This window comes from Anolis sagrei, chromosome 1, assembly GCF_037176765.1.
Source record: "Anolis sagrei isolate rAnoSag1 chromosome 1, rAnoSag1.mat, whole genome shotgun sequence".
Lineage (NCBI taxonomy): Eukaryota > Metazoa > Chordata > Lepidosauria > Squamata > Dactyloidae > Anolis > Anolis sagrei.
Genome location: NC_090021.1, coordinates 260,264,274 through 260,281,917, shown reverse-complemented (window position 1 = coordinate 260,281,917; position 17,644 = coordinate 260,264,274). Strand labels below are relative to the sequence as shown.

Sequence of the window (17,644 nt, the reverse complement as noted above, 5' to 3'; positions counted from 1 at the left end):
GATGAAACGTGTTCTAGGAAATGAGTGTGGTTTTAAAAGCTGATTTTAATGTATTGATGTAATGTATTCATATGCTATGATTTTTTTAAAATTTTAATTATTTTAATTTTGTGTATATTGGTTTGTGTATTGGTTTATTTGTGTATTGGTTCACACTGGCAACAAAGATCTGCATAGTCAAAGCCATGGTATTCCCTGTAGTAACCTATGGATGTGAGAGCTGGACCTTAGGGAAGGCTGAGCGAAGGAAGATAGACACTTTTGAACTGTGGTATTGGAGGAAAGTTCTGAGAGTGCCTTGGACTGCGAGAAGATCCAACCAGTCCATCCTCCAGGAAATAAAGCCCGACTGCTCACTGGAGGGAAGGATACTAGTGACAAAGTTGAAGTACTTTGGCCACATCATGAGGAGACAGCAAAGCCTAGAGAAGACAATTATGCTGGGGAAAGTAGAAGATAAAAGGAAGAGGGGCCGACCAAGGGCAAGATGGATGGATGGCATCCTTGAAGTGACTGGACGGACCTTGAAGGAGCTGGGGGTGGTGACGGCCGACAGGGAGCTCTGGCGTGGGCTGTTCCATGAGGTCACAAAGAGTCGGAGACGACTGAACGAATGAACAACAATTGGTTTATTGTTTGTATCACAGCAAATATGCCAACTTGGAATCCACTCTGAGTCCCCTTCGGGGTGAGAAGAGCAGGGTAAAAATATAGTAAAAAAATAAATAGATAGGAACGGCAATGAACTTCTCTTAAGTTGAGGCTTTCAAGTATTATCTATTTTTAAACAGTTCCACTAGTTGTGTTTTAGTGTCTATGTGACAAAAATATTGAATTTATCCCTATTTTTGGATGCACATTTAAATGTTTCTTTATGCCCTTATAGTGACACTGTGTGTGTGTGGTTGAATACATAGGGATATAGGGAGCTAACCCTCTCCCCTGTTAATACAACTGCACTAGCTACCAGTTCGTTTCTGGGTGCAATTCAAGGTGCTGGCTTTATCCTATAAAACCCTAAATGGTTTGGGCCCAGCCTACTTAGCTGACTGCATCTTCTCCTATGAACCCACACAAGCCCCAAGGTCTTCAGAAGAGGCCCTACTCTTGGCCCCACCACAGTCTCAAGTGCGATTGGTGGGAACAAGAGAGAGGACCTTTTTAGTGGTTACCCTGCGGCTCTGGAACTCCCTTCCTAAAGATGGCTGCCTCCTTGCATGCAAGGTCAATTTTTAAAAAGCTCATTACTCTTGGAATAGACAACAAGATCTTTGCAAGCGTATGAAAGAATAAATAGCAAATGATGCACTGTTATAAAGCCTGGGTCCTTAAAAACCTGCCATCAGATATCCCAGGACAGGTTGAGATGTGAGTTTTTCCCCATGTGTACCATTGCTACCTGTTACAGAAATATGGTGATGTGGTTCAGCTGGAAGAAGAAAATGAGTTTGCGAAAAGTCTTTAAACTATATCTCAGTTACAGCAATCTTGAATAATCATAATCCACTAGTTGGTAATGGCACTGAACTAGCACGTCTAATGCCTGTGGGTACAGTCCTAGCAGAACTTCTGTCTCTCATTATTCTACATTTTCCTAATAGACTTCTAGAGTAATAAGTTAACAAGTAAATAGGAGCAAGTTAGCCACTTCAGGAAATAAGATGCATTAGATAAGTTAAATTTTGTTCACTTGATACACTGGATAATAGAGGTATTGTTTTAAAGGGAATTAAACAAATGACTTCGAAAAAACAAACAAGATGTGCCTTTGATACAGTGGCCTCCTACTCAGCAACTTTTAGTGTTTGAAGGTTGTTTCCTTGTTGCTTTTTTGAACACTGCTGGATTGCACAACTAATGTATAAGCACAACATGTTTTCCATGGTGTTACTTTTCTGGAAAAATAGCATCTAGGAAATTGGGATGACTTCATTATCTCTTTTTAGTTTCCCTATTGAAATATTCTTGTGCATTCAATTTTAGTGATGTTTACATATAGCATCCTTGCCTGCAAGGAGCACTGAAGAATTGAGTCAGAAGTAATCAGCACATAAAAGTCTATAGATTATTTGAAAGAGGGAAATAAAAGAAATGTTAGTTATTCCTTATATTCTGGATCTAGCCTGCTAATTTCTGCTATCAGTCTCTTAAACAAAACAATATTTGAGAGCTTTGAGAGCTTTAAATAAACAGTTAATATTTATTATTTAGTTACTTAATTTTTATCCCACCTTTTTTCCAACATAGTGACTCAATGCAGCTAACAAATATCTTCTTCATAGAAGATCATTTTTCATAACATCAGATAGGAGGGAAAAGATCAAAGAGATTAAGGCTCTCTTTTTTGATCAAGAGCAAGACCAAGCAATGTGATGACTTAGAAAAACATCTGCTTGTAAAGTGAGTTCATGTCCTGGCATTATATGAGCAAAGGCAATCTCAGCAATATTTTGCCTTTTGTTTAAAAAAATCAACTTCATGATGTTAAAGTTTATTGTGAAAAAAGTGTCTCAATTATTTTTGGATTGCTAATTAATGTTGAAAGGTTGAGCTAAAGGAAGATGATTCTTGTATGAATTAATCAGATGGTGATTTACAAGATAGAAGCTATTTTTGCTTTAAAATAATTTCTCCCTCTCCTTGTAAAATCTCAGAAACCCTCATAACCGTGAGTGTGTGTTTGACTTTATGTCTCAATGCTGTGAAGCTTCACCCCTTGTCAATGAAGGCTGACGTCAGTGGACTAATTGGCTGTTCTTGTGCGTAGGTATCCTGACATGCCCACTGCTGCTGATGTTGTGAACGCTTTAGATCAACAGGCACTTGCGTCCATCCTGAGAACGTATGGGGAGGAGAGGCACGCCAAGAAAATAGCTTTAGCAATTGTTCAGGCACGCAGCGTCTACCCCATCACCCGAACTCAGCAGCTTGCCAGCATTGTTGCAGGTACCCTCATTAATTCTGAGCAGTGTCTGAGGGAGAGAAAATATTAATCCACAAAGTCCCAGAGGGATCTATTTGTACTTGAAATCATGCAGAATCTAATCCTGTCTATCCTATTCTGATGTCAGCTATTTTTCCATGTGCTCTGTATTTTTATACTGTTGGATGCTGATTAGTTTAATAATAAACTTCACATGGAAACATTAATAATTTTGCCTACCAAGGTGAGACATGGGACAAGCAAAGGCAGAACAGATATTTTATCATTGCCGAGAATCTCTCAACTCTCAACAACAATACTGTTTCTATTGTAATTTTAATATGCTAAGGCAAAATGCCACTATTGCCCAAAGATCTGGTTTCACTATTAAAAGCAAAATTTAATACAATATTTCAGTGTAAAGTATTAACAAGAGGTGAGTAATATGGCTTATTGCAATGTTGTTGCAGTTCATCAGAGACCTACTCCTCAAATGAGTCTGACCTGACCTTTAACGCAAACTCAGTATGATCTGTCAGCAGTTAATGATGATCTGTAAACATCTAAAAAAAGAATTGTTGAATTTCAAAGGGACTGCACCTATTTTGCAATCTCTACTATCACTTTTACCCAATTTAATCAATACTTAAAACCAAGAACAGCAAGATATGTGGAACAGAAACTAATTTCAGGAATAAAGATGCTCCAATCTGGTGAATGATTTGTCTCTTGGCTTTGTACTTTCCCTTCATATCATATGATCCTCTTCAATGGAGCTGTAAGTTATGCCATTAGTGTAGGACCTCCATGATTTGTATGGAAAATGTTATAATCAGATGGCTAAAGCATTTTTCCATATCTCTGAGATTGAGCATGTAGAGCAGTGGTTCTCAACCTATGGGTCCCCAGATGTTTTGGCCTAAAACACCCAGAAATGCTAGCCAGTTTACCAGATGTTAGGATTTCTGGGAGTTGAAGCCCAAAACATCAGGGGACCCACAGGTTGAGAATGACTGATGTAGATTAAGGGCCGATCGTGACCTTACTGAAAGGGCATTGCATAGATCTGACAGATGTCCAAAATACATAAGATCCGTCCCCTCCTTTCATTTTTCAACATTATCAGTTTATAAAGCTTCTGACCAAGCAGATCCTTTTAAACTTTTAAAAAAAATTAATTATATGGATAAACTTAATGGTTTCCTTGCTGTCAAGGGTATATAGGAGTGCAGGTATTCAAATCCTGTTAGAGAATGGACATTTCCATCTGTCAGTTTTCCTGCTTTTTGGTAGGGGGTTGGACTGGATGGCCCATGAGGTCTCTTCCAACTCTATGATTCTATGATCTGGCAGATAATTTATCCCAGGTTAAGAGGTGTCAATGTTCCTTAAATCTAAATACAGAAAGTAAGATGAACCCTTTCAGTTTTACGTTTATATATGAAGTAACTGTCAGCTTTTATCTCAGGTGAAATGAATCATGGAAAGCCTGGCACAACACATTTACATATGTATTGATTAGTTATTATTGGACATTGCATCCCTTCTTAGAAGAATGATTTTGGAAAATTGACCTAAACCCAACCTGCCTACCTACCTGTCCATCCATCCATCCATCCACTCAGTGAGAAATAAAAATAAGTCCTGTCCCATTCAAAAGCATTACCAGCAATATAAATGTTTTACTTTTTACCTTTCTTTGAAAGTTTGTGAGTTTTGGCATCAAACACAACAGATTAGATGAGAGTGATCCCAGTAACAGGATCCTGTATCAGAAAAAAAAATCCTATTTCCCTGTTGTTACTTGTCAGGCATCAATAAGTAGGATGATGCATGCCCATTACCAGATACGTTTATAGGCAGACAAACTTTGGGGCATTCAGATCTCCATAAAAGGGTTTAAAGGGGAAAACCGCACTAAAAGTTTTGAAAACAATGAAATACAATTTATTTAATCTAGGCTAGTTAGCAGCTGAATTATTGCCATTTTACTTTTAAACCCACGGACATTTTCACAATGTCTTCAAAGATGTTTTCAAGCATGGATGTTACCAGCTCTTGGTGCACCAAGCTGTTTGGTAAAAAGCATGTGTTGTTTATTCGTTCAGTCACTCTCGACTCTTCATAAAAAGCATCTGGTACCATTAATATATTCTTAAACACACACTTCATGAGGAGTGCAACCCTATCAAGAATAGGTTTAATCCTTCTTCCATGGCCAGACAGACTACTTACATGTCTAGAAGTCTTAATACATTTTAGAGTGTCAATATTAGTTATTATTTTGAAATCATTATAACTATTGCTTACCTTTTTATTTTTATTTATTGTTGTGGAGTAAAAAAAGATCAACATGACTCATATGTAAAAAAAAAAAAACAACCATAAGCATTAGTCAGCTTGATATAAGATATTAGATAGGCTCTGCCAAGCAGTCATAGTTTTCAGGACTAGAGTAACTCAATCTTTTATCATATTCCCAACCATGGGACATAAAACGTCTGCTGGCATCTAAGGTATCTTGGTCAAATGATCCAAAAATAAATAAACAAACCAGGCATCAGAAGGGACCCATTGTCTTCTTCCTTAAAGTATTTCTAAACTCTCATTTAAGTGTTTGATGTTCCCTGCTACCCAATACTTTAATATAATAACTTAATTTTCCTTTCCATCCTTTAGATGTGTGATTTGTTGATAGATCAGAGTGAAATAATATATTATCTGCACTGAACTTGGTGGGAATAGACATTGACGTGCCAGATGAATGGGAAAAAAAACTTGGTAGATCAATTTAGTTTTATCTGCCTGCATTCAAAGACTTTTAATTAACTGAAAATGTATAATATTGCTCAAGTTTGTGGTGGATGTACATTAACATTTAATAAGAGATCTTAGGCAAAAGAACAAAAGCTACGTCACTGGGACTTATTAAATGTGATTCAGATTCAACAGGAAATTCCTGTAAACAGGTGCCTGTTCAGAATTAATTTTTAAAGTCTGTCACAGACTCTAAAAATGCTTCTCATTGGCAGGCACAGCACGTTGCTAAGTCATTCTCAAACTTCAAATTTCATTGCATGTTAACATATGGATCTGTTACGTTTCAAACACTGTAAGCAACATCAGAGCATCCCCAAATTTTAAAAAGACAATTTCTCTCCTTGGAGCTTACATCATTCCTCTTGCCAGACGCTTGGCATTTTTATGAATGAAATCCATTCTGCATGTTTCCCATTCAAATTTTGTTCTATTATTATCTGTAGTGGAGCCTGTTACCAAGCGAGATTTTTCTTCCACTACCAGTGCGCTTTGTTTTGTTTTCTGTAGAAAGATAAGAACAAGGTGGGGTTACATTTTCTCCCTGGGTGCCCCAATATTCCTAAACTAGATAAACAGTCTCTCCTGGATGTATTCAGTAAAACTGAGAATAAAGGGAAAGCATTACTAAGCTGTTTCATTTTTTTCTTGACTCCAGCAGAATTAAATAAAACATGTACTGTATATCCTTTCCATATAAGCCATATCCCCCTCGATGGACTGTCACCTTGTCGTGGTGAGGGGGCTTGCGTGTTCCGATGAACCTGTGGGCACAACAACTGGAGTCGTGCACTCCCAGGAGTGCCGCGGGGTAGGTCCCAGACCAAGCACAGTCCGAAGACCCAAAGACCTCAACGGCGGAGCAGGCGGAGGATAACATGGCACATGTTACAACGGCTGCGAAGGCGGAAGAAGGCTGCAACAGACTGAGAAGCCATGGTCATTGTGTTAAACTACATCACCAGTGGAACCTCATCTGTGAAGACTGTGTGTTGTTCAGTTGTGCACTGACCTCCACACATTAAAAAAACGCACGCACAGGCGTCTTCCAAAGAAAATAAAAACCAAGCAACCAAAGTCCCATGGCGATCAGCGAGTGGCGACGGGGGCAGGACTGTGAAATCTGGAAGCCCCTAGTCACAGACTGGCACATGGGCGGTGGGTACGGACTCAGTCGTTCTACCTCAAGGTCCGAGGCAGTTGAGTAGTTCGGCAGCTGTATCCGCGACTGAGCAGCCCTTTTTAGGACCCACTCTGCTCACCCCACACGGGGAGGGGGCTAGAAAAGGTGCCCTAAACATAGTCTGCCTCACTTATCCCTGACTGGACTGCCGCGTCCAGTGGGGTCACCATCCTGTGGCCAAAAAAGAAAAATGAACTTCGGTACGTGGAACGTACGGACACTGATGGACAACAGTGACAGTGAACGCCCCGAACGCAGAACTGCCATCATCGCAAGGGAGTTGGGACGCTTCAACATCGACATAGCAGCCCTTCAGGAGACCCGGAGAGCAGGAGAGGGACAGCTGAAGGAAGAAAAAGGAGGCTACACCTTCTTCTGGAAGGGACTGCCCGAAGAAGACCAAAGAATGCACGGAGTTGGCTTCGCTATAAGAAATGATCTGATGAAACATCTGTCCGAAGCACCCACTGGCATCAACGAACGACTCTCCAACCTCCGAATTGATCTTGCCAAAAACCAACAGGCAACCATCATAAGTGCCTATGCACCAACACTAGACGCTGATGAAGACATCAAGGAGAAATTCTACTATCAGCTGGACACTGTCCTATCGGGGATACCTAAGGAGGACAAAATCATTCTCCTGGGGGACTTCAATGCAAGAGTCGGGCGAGACTTTGACCTGTGGCCAGGCACCATAGGAAAAGACGGGGTTGGAAACAGCAACTCGAATGGCATCCTGCTTCTCACCAAATGTGCGGAGCACAACCTTCTCATCACCAACACGCTCTTCCGCCAGAAAAACAAGTTCAAGACATCATGGAAGCACCCCCGGTCAAAGCATTGGCACCTCTTAGACTATGTAATCACACGTGCCAGAGACCGCCGTGACGTACTCCTCACAAGAGCCATGACAGGTGCTGACGACTGCTGGACCGACCACAGGCTAATCCGATCCACGATGGCTATCAAGATCGCCCCCAAGCGCAGACTCCAAGGAAGAAAGACAAGGCGCAAAATGAACACCCAAGCCCTTCAGGAGCCCTCCAGGCGAGCCCATCTCCAAACAGCACTCAAGGACCATCTACCCACAGTACACCCCGAAAATGTTGAGGAACATTGGAACAAACTGAAGACCTCCATCATCCAAGCCTGCGAAGAAACTATTGGATACCAAGCCAAGAAACATCAAGACTGGTTTGACGAAAATGACATCGAGATCCAACAGCTAATCGACAAGAAAAGGAAAGCCTTCCAAACATGGCAGAGAGACATCAACTGTGCTGCTAAGAAAAAGATCTACGCCAGTGCAAAAGCTGAGGTCCAAAGAAGGACAAGAGAACTCAAGAACATCTGGTGGACAAAGAAGGCTGAAGAAATCCAACACCTGGCAGATACCCATAATGCTCAAGGATTTTTCAAAGCCACAAAGGTCATCTATGGGCCAAGAAACCATGGCATACAGCCTCTACGCTCATCAGACGGAACCAAACTCCTGAAGGACCAAAAGTCAATTGCACTACGTTGGAAAGAACACTACCAAAGCCTCCTAAACCGCAGCTCCAGTGTGGCCGAAGAGGTCCTCTCACAAATCCCGCAACAACAAACCAGGGATGAGCTTGCAGCACTGCCTAGTTTGGAAGAAGTCAGCAATGCCATCAGCCAACAAAAGAACAACAAAGCCAGCGGACCGGATGGGATCCCTGCTGAAATATTTAAAGAGGGAGGACCTGCGCTGACACACCAACTCCACCAGCTCATAGAAAAAGTGTGGGTGACCGAGAAAATCCCAGCAGACTTCAAGGATGCCACCATCATCACCCTCTTCAAAAAAGGGGAAAGAACAGACTGCGGAAACTATTGAGGTATCTCCCTTCTAACCTCTGCTGGAAAAATCCTCGCAAGAATCCTTGCAAACCGCCTTCTGCCCCTCTCAGAAGACACCCTCCCAGAATCCCAGAACGGCTTCCGCCCCTCCAGAGGAACTGTGGACATGATCTTCACTGCACGACAGCTCCAAGAAAAATGCAGGGAACAAAACCAACCTCTGTACATGGCATTCATCGACCTTGCAAAGGCATTCGACACAGTGAATCGCAGCGCTCTCTGGACCATCCTCCAAAAAATCGGGTGCCCAAGCAAATTTGTGAACATCCTGCGGCTCCTCCACGATGACATGATGGCAACAGTCTTGGACAGCAATGGCTCCCAAAGTGACCCATTTAAGGCGGAATCGGGTGTCAAACAGGGATGTGTTATTGCCCCAACTTTATTCTCCATCTTCATCGCCATGATACTACACCTTGTTGATGGGAAGCTTCCCACCGGAGTGGAAATCATCTATCGGACAGACGGCAAGCTATTTAACCTCAGCAGACTGAAAGCCAAAACCAAGGTCACAACAACATCTGTTATAGAACTCCAGTATGCTGATGACAATGTCGTCTGTGCGCATACAGAAGAAGATCTACAAGCCACTCTCAACACCTTTGCAGAAGCATACACAAAGCTTGGCCTGTCACTGAACATCGAGAAAACCAAAGTGCTGTTCCAGCAGTCACCAGCCGCCCCCTCTCCAATGCCAGAGATACAGCTTAATGGTGTAACATTAGAAAATGTCGACCATCTCCGCTACCTTGGCAGCCACCTCTCCACCAAAGTCAACATCGACGCCGAAATACAACACCGCCTGAGCTCTGCAAGTGCAGCATTTTCCCGAATGAAGTAGAGAGTGTTTGAGGACCGGGACATCCGTAGGGATACTAAGGTGCTTGTCTATAAAGCTATTGTCCTCCCAACCCTGCTATATGCCTGTGAGACGTGGACTGTCTACAGACGTCACATGCAGCTCCTGGAACGATTCCATCAGCGCTGCCTCCGGAAAATCCTGCAAATCTCCTGGGAAGACAAGTGGACAAACGTCAGCGTGCTGGAGGAAGCAAAGACCACCAGCATTGAAGCAATGGTCCTCCAACATCAACTCCGCTGGACAGGCCACGTTGTCCGGATGCCTGACCACCGTCTCCCAAAGCAGTTGCTCTACTCCGAACTCAAGAACGGAAAACGGAATGTTGGTGGACAGGAAAAGAGATTTAAAGATGGGCTCAAAGCCAACCTTAAAAACTCTGGCATAGACACTGAGAACTGGGAGGCCCTGGCCCTTGAGCGCTCCAGCTGGAGGTCAGCTGTGACCAGCAGTGCTGCAGAATTCGAGGAGGCACGAGTGGAGGGTGAAAGAGAGAAACGTGCCAGGAGGAAGGCGCGTCAAGCCAACCCCGACCAGGACCGCCTTCCACCTGGAAACCAATGCCCTCACTGCGGAAGAAGATGCAGAGCAATAATAGGGCTCCACAGCCACATGCGGACCCACAAGGAAACCCATGATGGAAGACCATCTTACTCGTCCAACGAGGGATCGCCTAAGTAAGTAAGTAAGTAAGCCATATAAGTCCAATGCAAGGCTGCTTATAATTTTGAGATAAGCAGCCTTTTTACCAGAGCTTTTCAGGATTGTGCTCCTGTTTATTAGTCCATGCCTACCCTATTACTGTTTGTAAGGCATCGGTTTAGAATCCTATAGTTCAAGATGGAAAGGGGGAAACTATAGTTCAAGGTGGAAAGGGGGAGAAGGGTGTCAAGATGAAACCATGAGGCAAAACCCAGCCCAGAGGGTCCTTCTACACCACATTCTGGAATCATGGGTTCTAGTGGAAGTTGACCACACAGTCATGCTGGAGAGCTAGAAAGAATGCTTCTCTATTCATCGAAGGTCCTCTTGCAAGATTCTGTGGTATGCTTTGATCAGAAGCAGATATATTGTTCATTTCAGTTAAGAAAATGAGGGTTCAAGATTATACACAAAAATTGTATTACACAAAGGGTCCTAGAATGGATCCCTTGCGATCCCTTTGTGTGTGTGTGTGTGTGTGTGTGTGTGTAATATTTTATGATAATGATGATGATTATTTATTACCCACCTCTCCTGGAGGTGGGATACAACATAATAAAACAGAACACTATGAAAATACATTTTAATGTGGAATCCACCATGATCCCTAGTTTGGGAGGATATGCAGGATGTAAAGCAAGCTGCTTGTTTACTGAGTCTTAAAATACCATATATTCTGGTGTATAAGACTATTTTTTAACCCAAGAAAATCTTCTCAAAAGTCAGGGGTCGTCTTATACACGGGAGTTGTCTTATACGCTGGGAGTCATCTTATAGAGCGGGTGCTGAAACTTCCAATCCGGATTGGAGAATCTGTGGTTGCTGCATATTGTGGGGGAAACTCAAAAATGGCAGTGGCTGCGTCCCTGCCTTATGCAGCGACTGTATGAAAGCATTAAGAGCAACGCTGTACAAGTATGGTAGAAGAAAATCCATTCATCAGGATTTGTGCACTTAATGCGGTCCCAATAGTGAGGTGGCGCCTCACTGGGAAGGTGTAAGTGATGGGCGGAGCAAGCTGCAGGCATCCGGGGCACCCGGGGTATGGAAAAAAGAGATAGAGTGGCTCTGGGCCCAGAAAAACACAACTCTTTTATCTGTCTGGCCCGCCCTTGTATCCTATTACCATACCTCCTCCTCTGCCTCTCAAATCTCGCTCCTGAAGACTGCAGTGAAGTGGTGTAGGTGCACGTGTGCGAGATCTGAGAGGCAGAGAAGGAAGTACAGTAATAGGAAAATTACCATATTGAAATCAAATCTGATGCTTTTAAACATTTTATTTGGTTTGTGTTTGAAGAGGGGTAGTCTTATACGGTGAGTTTATTCCAAACTCTATATTTTAACTGGAAAAGTTGGGGGTCGTCTTACATGCCCAACCCAATATACGGTACTAAAAATTAACTAACAGTGTAGTCATACTTGCTATATACCTGCGTTCTTTAAATTATGTCAGTAGAGATAGAAGACATTTGCAAGATCAGTTTGTCTACTTGAAGAGAGTTTAGGAGCAGATATTGGAGTACAGTCAAGCAATTTACTCCACACACTGAGTCTCATATTGGTGACTGTTGATCAAATTATTCTTCCTGTATTCTGTCACATGGGAATTATGTGGTATGTCATGACTGCCTATGACTCTTAGCCGTCATGAGTATTTTTATATAAGGGGATTTGGAGAAGATTTCCCCAAGGAGCCTCAGTAAAAGGTCCATGAAGTATGCATGATGTTTTAAATTAAATTATATTTAAATTATGTTTTAAATTATAGATCTATCATAGGAAATATTTAAATTACAAAACTGTAGGAATGCTGTGGGCACTTAAACATTCCCTACATATGTATGTGACATTTACTGAAACATATGCCAACTGTAGACCTTTGATAAAACGGTCAAATTTCATCAGTAGTTCTGTAGACGATGATACTTCAAGTAGTGAGATGTAATGTTGAACACTAAGGGCCCATCTATATGGGTCACAAACATCATAGTGGCTCCATAGTGGGAAATTCTTGATCAGTGCCAAGGGAGTCTTCAGTTTACCACCGAACTGACTTGGCAGCTGGCAAGTGTCACCACTGTGTGGTGGCAATCTGGATCAGCAGCTGGAAGAAGGCTGCACAGCTCAGCGATGCTGCTGGATGGCCATCCTTATCCTCCCCCATCTTGTCCTCAGCTTAGCAGCGACCACTGGGTGCCAAATCATTGGGGGTTGTAATTCATTCCATGTACTAACGCTGGCCAGAGCACCAAAGTGATGTGGGACAGGTAAAGGAAGGATTGCCCCTCATTCCACCCACCTCCCTTTTCCAATTGTTCTGGTGCTCTGACCAGCATCACTTGGTGGGACAAGCGGCAGTCACCAATAATTTTGCACCCAGGGCTGCTGCTAAGCCAAGGACACGAGGGGACTGGTAAGTCCCATCTCCAATCCCCAGGCTGCTTCATCCCCAGGGGAAGCGGGATGGCTGTATAAACAGCCATATCTGTTTCTGATTCAGAATTGGTCTAACTGTTTACACAGCCACAAAGTCCCAGTGAGCTCTTTGTTTAATGTGCAACAAGGCGAATCAGCCAAATGCATCATGTGGATGCCACAGAGTCCATTCAAGCTCTTCCCGCCTCATTTGGCCTATGCAGATGGGCCTATGAGATCTCCTAGAAAGTGAATGTATTGGCTAATCAGTGTAAGCAGCAAATGGAGAGAATTAAGGCCCTATTGGGGAAAATGAAGAGAATTGAGGCCCCAATGTTACATAGAAAATAAATAGCACAGATAACAGTGTGGATGAACATATCCTAAATTGTACAAACTGGGAGCCTCTAATGAAATATTGCCTCCCTGCTGGAAAACCTCAAGGATTAAAGTTACTGCTCCTCCTACTCATGGTACCATCCTAAAATGCCATCAAATAATCTGTTGACCATAGTGTTCCATCTAGTCTTCCAAACTCAAGTACTAGTTAAAATAAACTCAAGTACTAGTTAAAATAGAAAATTAACATTTTGATTACAGTTATTATCTCTACCATATAACCCTAAACATACACAGTGTTGTCAAACTTTGGATGATAATCATTGTTTGGCTTGGTTTGCAATTGAATAGTAGTCCATGGAATTTCAAGGACACAAAATCCAAAGTGAAAGCACCATTCAAAGCTAACAGTCCTGGGCTAGATGGGCTAGTGGTCTACTACAGGAGAAGTTACTATAAGCTTCCTGTATTCCTGTTTTTGGCATTTTGAAATAAATATATTTGTTGTTGTGTCTGCTGGTAGTATACACAGAAACAAGTATGAAAATTTTCCCTTACAATTTGGTCAGTTGCACCGGGATTGTGGCACAGCTGGCTGAGTGTCACCTGCATTAAGATCACTCTGACCAAAAGGTCATGAGTTCGAAACCAGCCCGGGTTGGAGTGGGTTTCCAACCAATTGTGTAGCCTGTTGTCGACCTTTGCAACCCGAAAGACAGTTGCATCTGTCAAGTAGGAAAATTAGGTACCACCTTAAAGTGTGGGAAAGCTAAATTAACTAATTTATGAGGCCATAAAAAAGACTCCAGTAAAGCACTCCAGCAAAAAAGCATGCGGGGAATGCGAAAGTATATCATCAGTGTCGCAGATGGACGATGAAAGCGACAGCTCCCCTGGCGGCCAGAAAAAGTTAAATAGCCTCTGTGTATGTCTGTATATGTTGTATGTTAAAATTGGCATTGAATGTTTGCCATATATGTGTACACTGTAATCTGCCCTGAGTCCCCTGCGGGGTGAGAAGGACGGAATATAAAAGCTGTAAATTAATAATAAATAATAATAAATAATATTTTGATCAGAGATTAGTTTGAAATTGTTTAACCTGGATTTTTAGTGACCCTTATGTGTTCAATTTATTATTAAATTCTTCTACCTAGTCCTATAGCAAAAGAGCTCTGTGAAGACCATGAGCTTCCAAAAATTGTGAATTCCACTGAACATGCAGAAGGTTACATGCAGAATATTTACAACAATTACTAATACAACATTAACAGTGGTTAATGAGAAGATGTAGGTAATAATTCAGTGAGCAAAGTCTAATATTCTAATTCTCTCATTCTCTCTCTTAAAAAATCAAATAGGTGCTTTCCCTGATGTGGCTTTGTATGCTCGAAAAGACTTGCTTCAAAGACCTACTCATGTGGCTACCAAAACTTTCCAAGCCTTGCGTATCTTTGTCAACAATGAATTACATGAACTGTATGCAGGACTGCAGACAGCTGAGAAGTTTCTAAAACCTGGTGGACGATTTGTAGCTCTTTCTTTCCATTCCTTAGAGGACCGCGTCATCAAAAGGTTTCTTCTCGGAATAGATATTTCAGAAAAATTCAACCTCAGTGTAAGACAGAAGATCAAGCAAATAGGAAAGGATTCTGCAGAACTGGAGGAGGAGGAGGAATTTTCTAGTGGAAATGTTAACTCAAAATGGATAGGTATACAGAAAAAAGTGCTTACTCCTCAGGCTAAGGACCTTCAAGATAATCCAAGAGGACGTTCTGCAAAGCTAAGAGGAGCTATCAAGTTGTAAATCATTTTTGTCTACGTAGAAGTATCCTTAGAGTTATTCAGCTATTAAAGATAAGTAAGAGATAGATACGTTTATGTTTTAAAAGGTAGTTGTCTACCATTCTATATAAAAGTACACTTTATTTTCAGTGTAATATGAGTACTGAAGAAGATAAGACCACGTGGTAAAATAGGACTTAGAACTTAAATATCCTGGTGAATATATTTTGATTTGTTGCGGAAAATTTCCTTCAAATATGTTTTTTCTTTGTGGTGTCTGGGAATACACATGTGGAGTTAATGCGCCTGCACAGGAATCAATGGAAATTTCTCAGGCTATATTTTTGAATTTTGGCGGTATGCCCGCCCATTCCTCCCAAGGGTATAAAGGGCCCCCTGGTGGTATGCTCCCCAGTTCGCTTTTTTTCTGCCACAGCAGTGACTTCAGAGCTTTTTACAAGTCAGCTCTGGCGTCCTTTTCAATTGGGACCCATGCCTTTTTAGTCTTCCAACAACATTCCACCTCAATGCGGTGGTTTTTCCAGCAGTCATTCGTCTTTTTCACAGCATTGGAGCCATTCATCTTTGCCCGGCTAGAGACTTGCCAAACAACCGCGCCATATTCCAGCCTCCCCTCCGCTTTGGGAGGGGCTGTTGCTGAAGACTGCTGCCGCCCCGATACTCAATCGGCACCCGGCTGAATCCAAGAGGTTTTCAGACCTTCTGATTGGAGTTAAAGGAGCTCTAAGGGTCCAAACCTCAGACTTCTCCCCTTACTGTCCGCGTTGGATAACAAACGGACGGGAGCCGGCTCCACCTCCCAAGCGGGAAGATCCTCCCGTCAGCCAGATCACAAAAGGCCTCTTTCAGAAGCCCCCGTTCAATTTTTCTGTAATTTTCCAAAAAGGGGAGCCTGAAAACCAGGTAGACTGTGTCCCGTTCACTTACATCAGTTCTGACCAGAACCAAGAATGTTTTTGAGTGGGACAGGAGATGTTTGCCTTGTCAAATGCATTCTTTTGCTTTCATTAGTTTTCCATAACATGGCAGGAATAAGTGGATTTGCAGTTGTGATCTGGAAAGTTGGATGCCATTTGCTCTGACACTGTATTTTGTATGTGCTCCATCATGTTTTGTCAATCAAGCAAGAGTGCCTTCTTGACTCTACCATTGTGACCCAGTGTTTGTTGGTAAAAAGCCATTCTGAGTAATTTTGCATCTATTGAACTTCCCTAGGAAGCGGCTGAAGGCCCCAAAGAGCATTATGATATTAGTGTAGGTGGATCAGCTTATTATTTGTTAGTAAAGGTACTTATAAATGGTTTTTCCTCCCACCAGTGTTCCCAAAGTGATGTTGACTAAAATGACAGTACTAAAACAAAACAGGCGAAGCCCATTCTTTGAAAGCAATTGTAAACAATTTAAAAAACCAAGGGTCTGACATAATAATAGTTATGAATGTCTGTTTGAAAACTCTTTAAAGAATAGAGCCAATAAGTTAAGTCATTCATGTGTGTGTGTGTGTGTGTGTGTGTGTGTGTGTGTGTGTGTGTATGCATGTGTGTATGTATGTCTCTTTTTTGGCAAAAGCAATATATTGCCTAACAGATTATTGTAGCCAATAGTATAATTTTGTGGTGTAGAGCTTATAGCTTATACCTCTTTTCAAACTCCATTATTATGCCTGGATGATATCCAGTACCTTTTTCCTGCACATGCAAATACTTCATCAAAGTGTTACATGAACTGGTCCACAACACCTTTCATTACTCATTACAACTTCATTATGGTAGGTATTCTTTGAACTAGTTGCTCCACTAGTGCAAACTTATTTGGCCTACTGCTCCCTTTAAAAAAAAAAAACCTCAGTCCCCTCGCCCGGGAATCTAACTTTTTAATGTGAAAAAAAGAAAGATGTGACAAATTTGTATTCATTTATGTATCTGTAGCTCTATCTAGAAAGAAACATGTTTTTGTAAATAAAAAAAACTTGAAGCTTGAAATTACAAAGTGTGATGCAAATGTTACTATGGTTGATTTTAATAAATACAGAAAATTAAGATAACAAAAATTAATAAAAAATACTAATAACATTAAAAATAATGCTACATGAGAAAAATGAACCTGGCCCACTGCTTTCAATGTAATAAAGTTCAGGTCTGTTTTTGTCAATAGCATGAATTAAATTTGTAAATACTTAATCCAGTTGCACTATTAACTGCTTGTCATAAAATTCAGAAACAATTTGAATTAGATTTCATACATGTTGCCTGTTCATAGTATCATAAACAAGTCATGATATGCTGATGCATGCTGAACTTCCCAACAATACCCAAAATGTTTGCTTGCTAAGTCACTGATTGATTATAACTTGTATTTTGTGTGTTTATTTGGAAAATAAAGTGATCACTTCAACTTTATGTTGCACAACAGATGAAACATGTACAAATCATTTTTCACATTTTTCTTCCTTACGTTTCCACCATCCTTTTATTTTTATTCAGTGCCTTTAGTTGCACCCCAGGCTATTACTGCCCTCCTGGATTGCTCCAGTGCCCCCAGAGAGCAATACTGCCCACCTAGGGAAGCTAGTGTTTGCACGGGGCAGCACCTGGAAGTTAAAATTTACAAGCAAAATTGCTTTTGAGATACCAGAGTTGCAATGAAGGCATATTGGAAAAGAAGTAGGAACCCATTTGCTTTATCAGTATAATTAGAAATGTGTTCTAGTTAC

At 41.5% G+C, this 17,644-nt stretch overlaps 1 protein-coding gene across 1 annotated transcript in view; it reads left to right on the top strand.

Moving 5' to 3' along the window:
- Positions 1-17,330, top strand: part of METTL15 (methyltransferase 15, mitochondrial 12S rRNA N4-cytidine) — a 103,265-nt gene extending 85,935 nt beyond the window's left edge. Inside the window, exons 5-6 of the mRNA XM_060766106.2 lie at positions 2,768-2,946; positions 14,487-17,330. Coding sequence (XP_060622089.2) covers positions 2,768-2,946; positions 14,487-14,932 — 625 coding nt within the window. The 3' untranslated portion in view covers positions 14,933-17,330. The remainder of the gene's footprint in view (positions 1-2,767; positions 2,947-14,486) is intronic.
- Positions 17,331-17,644: the final 314 nt, after the last annotated feature.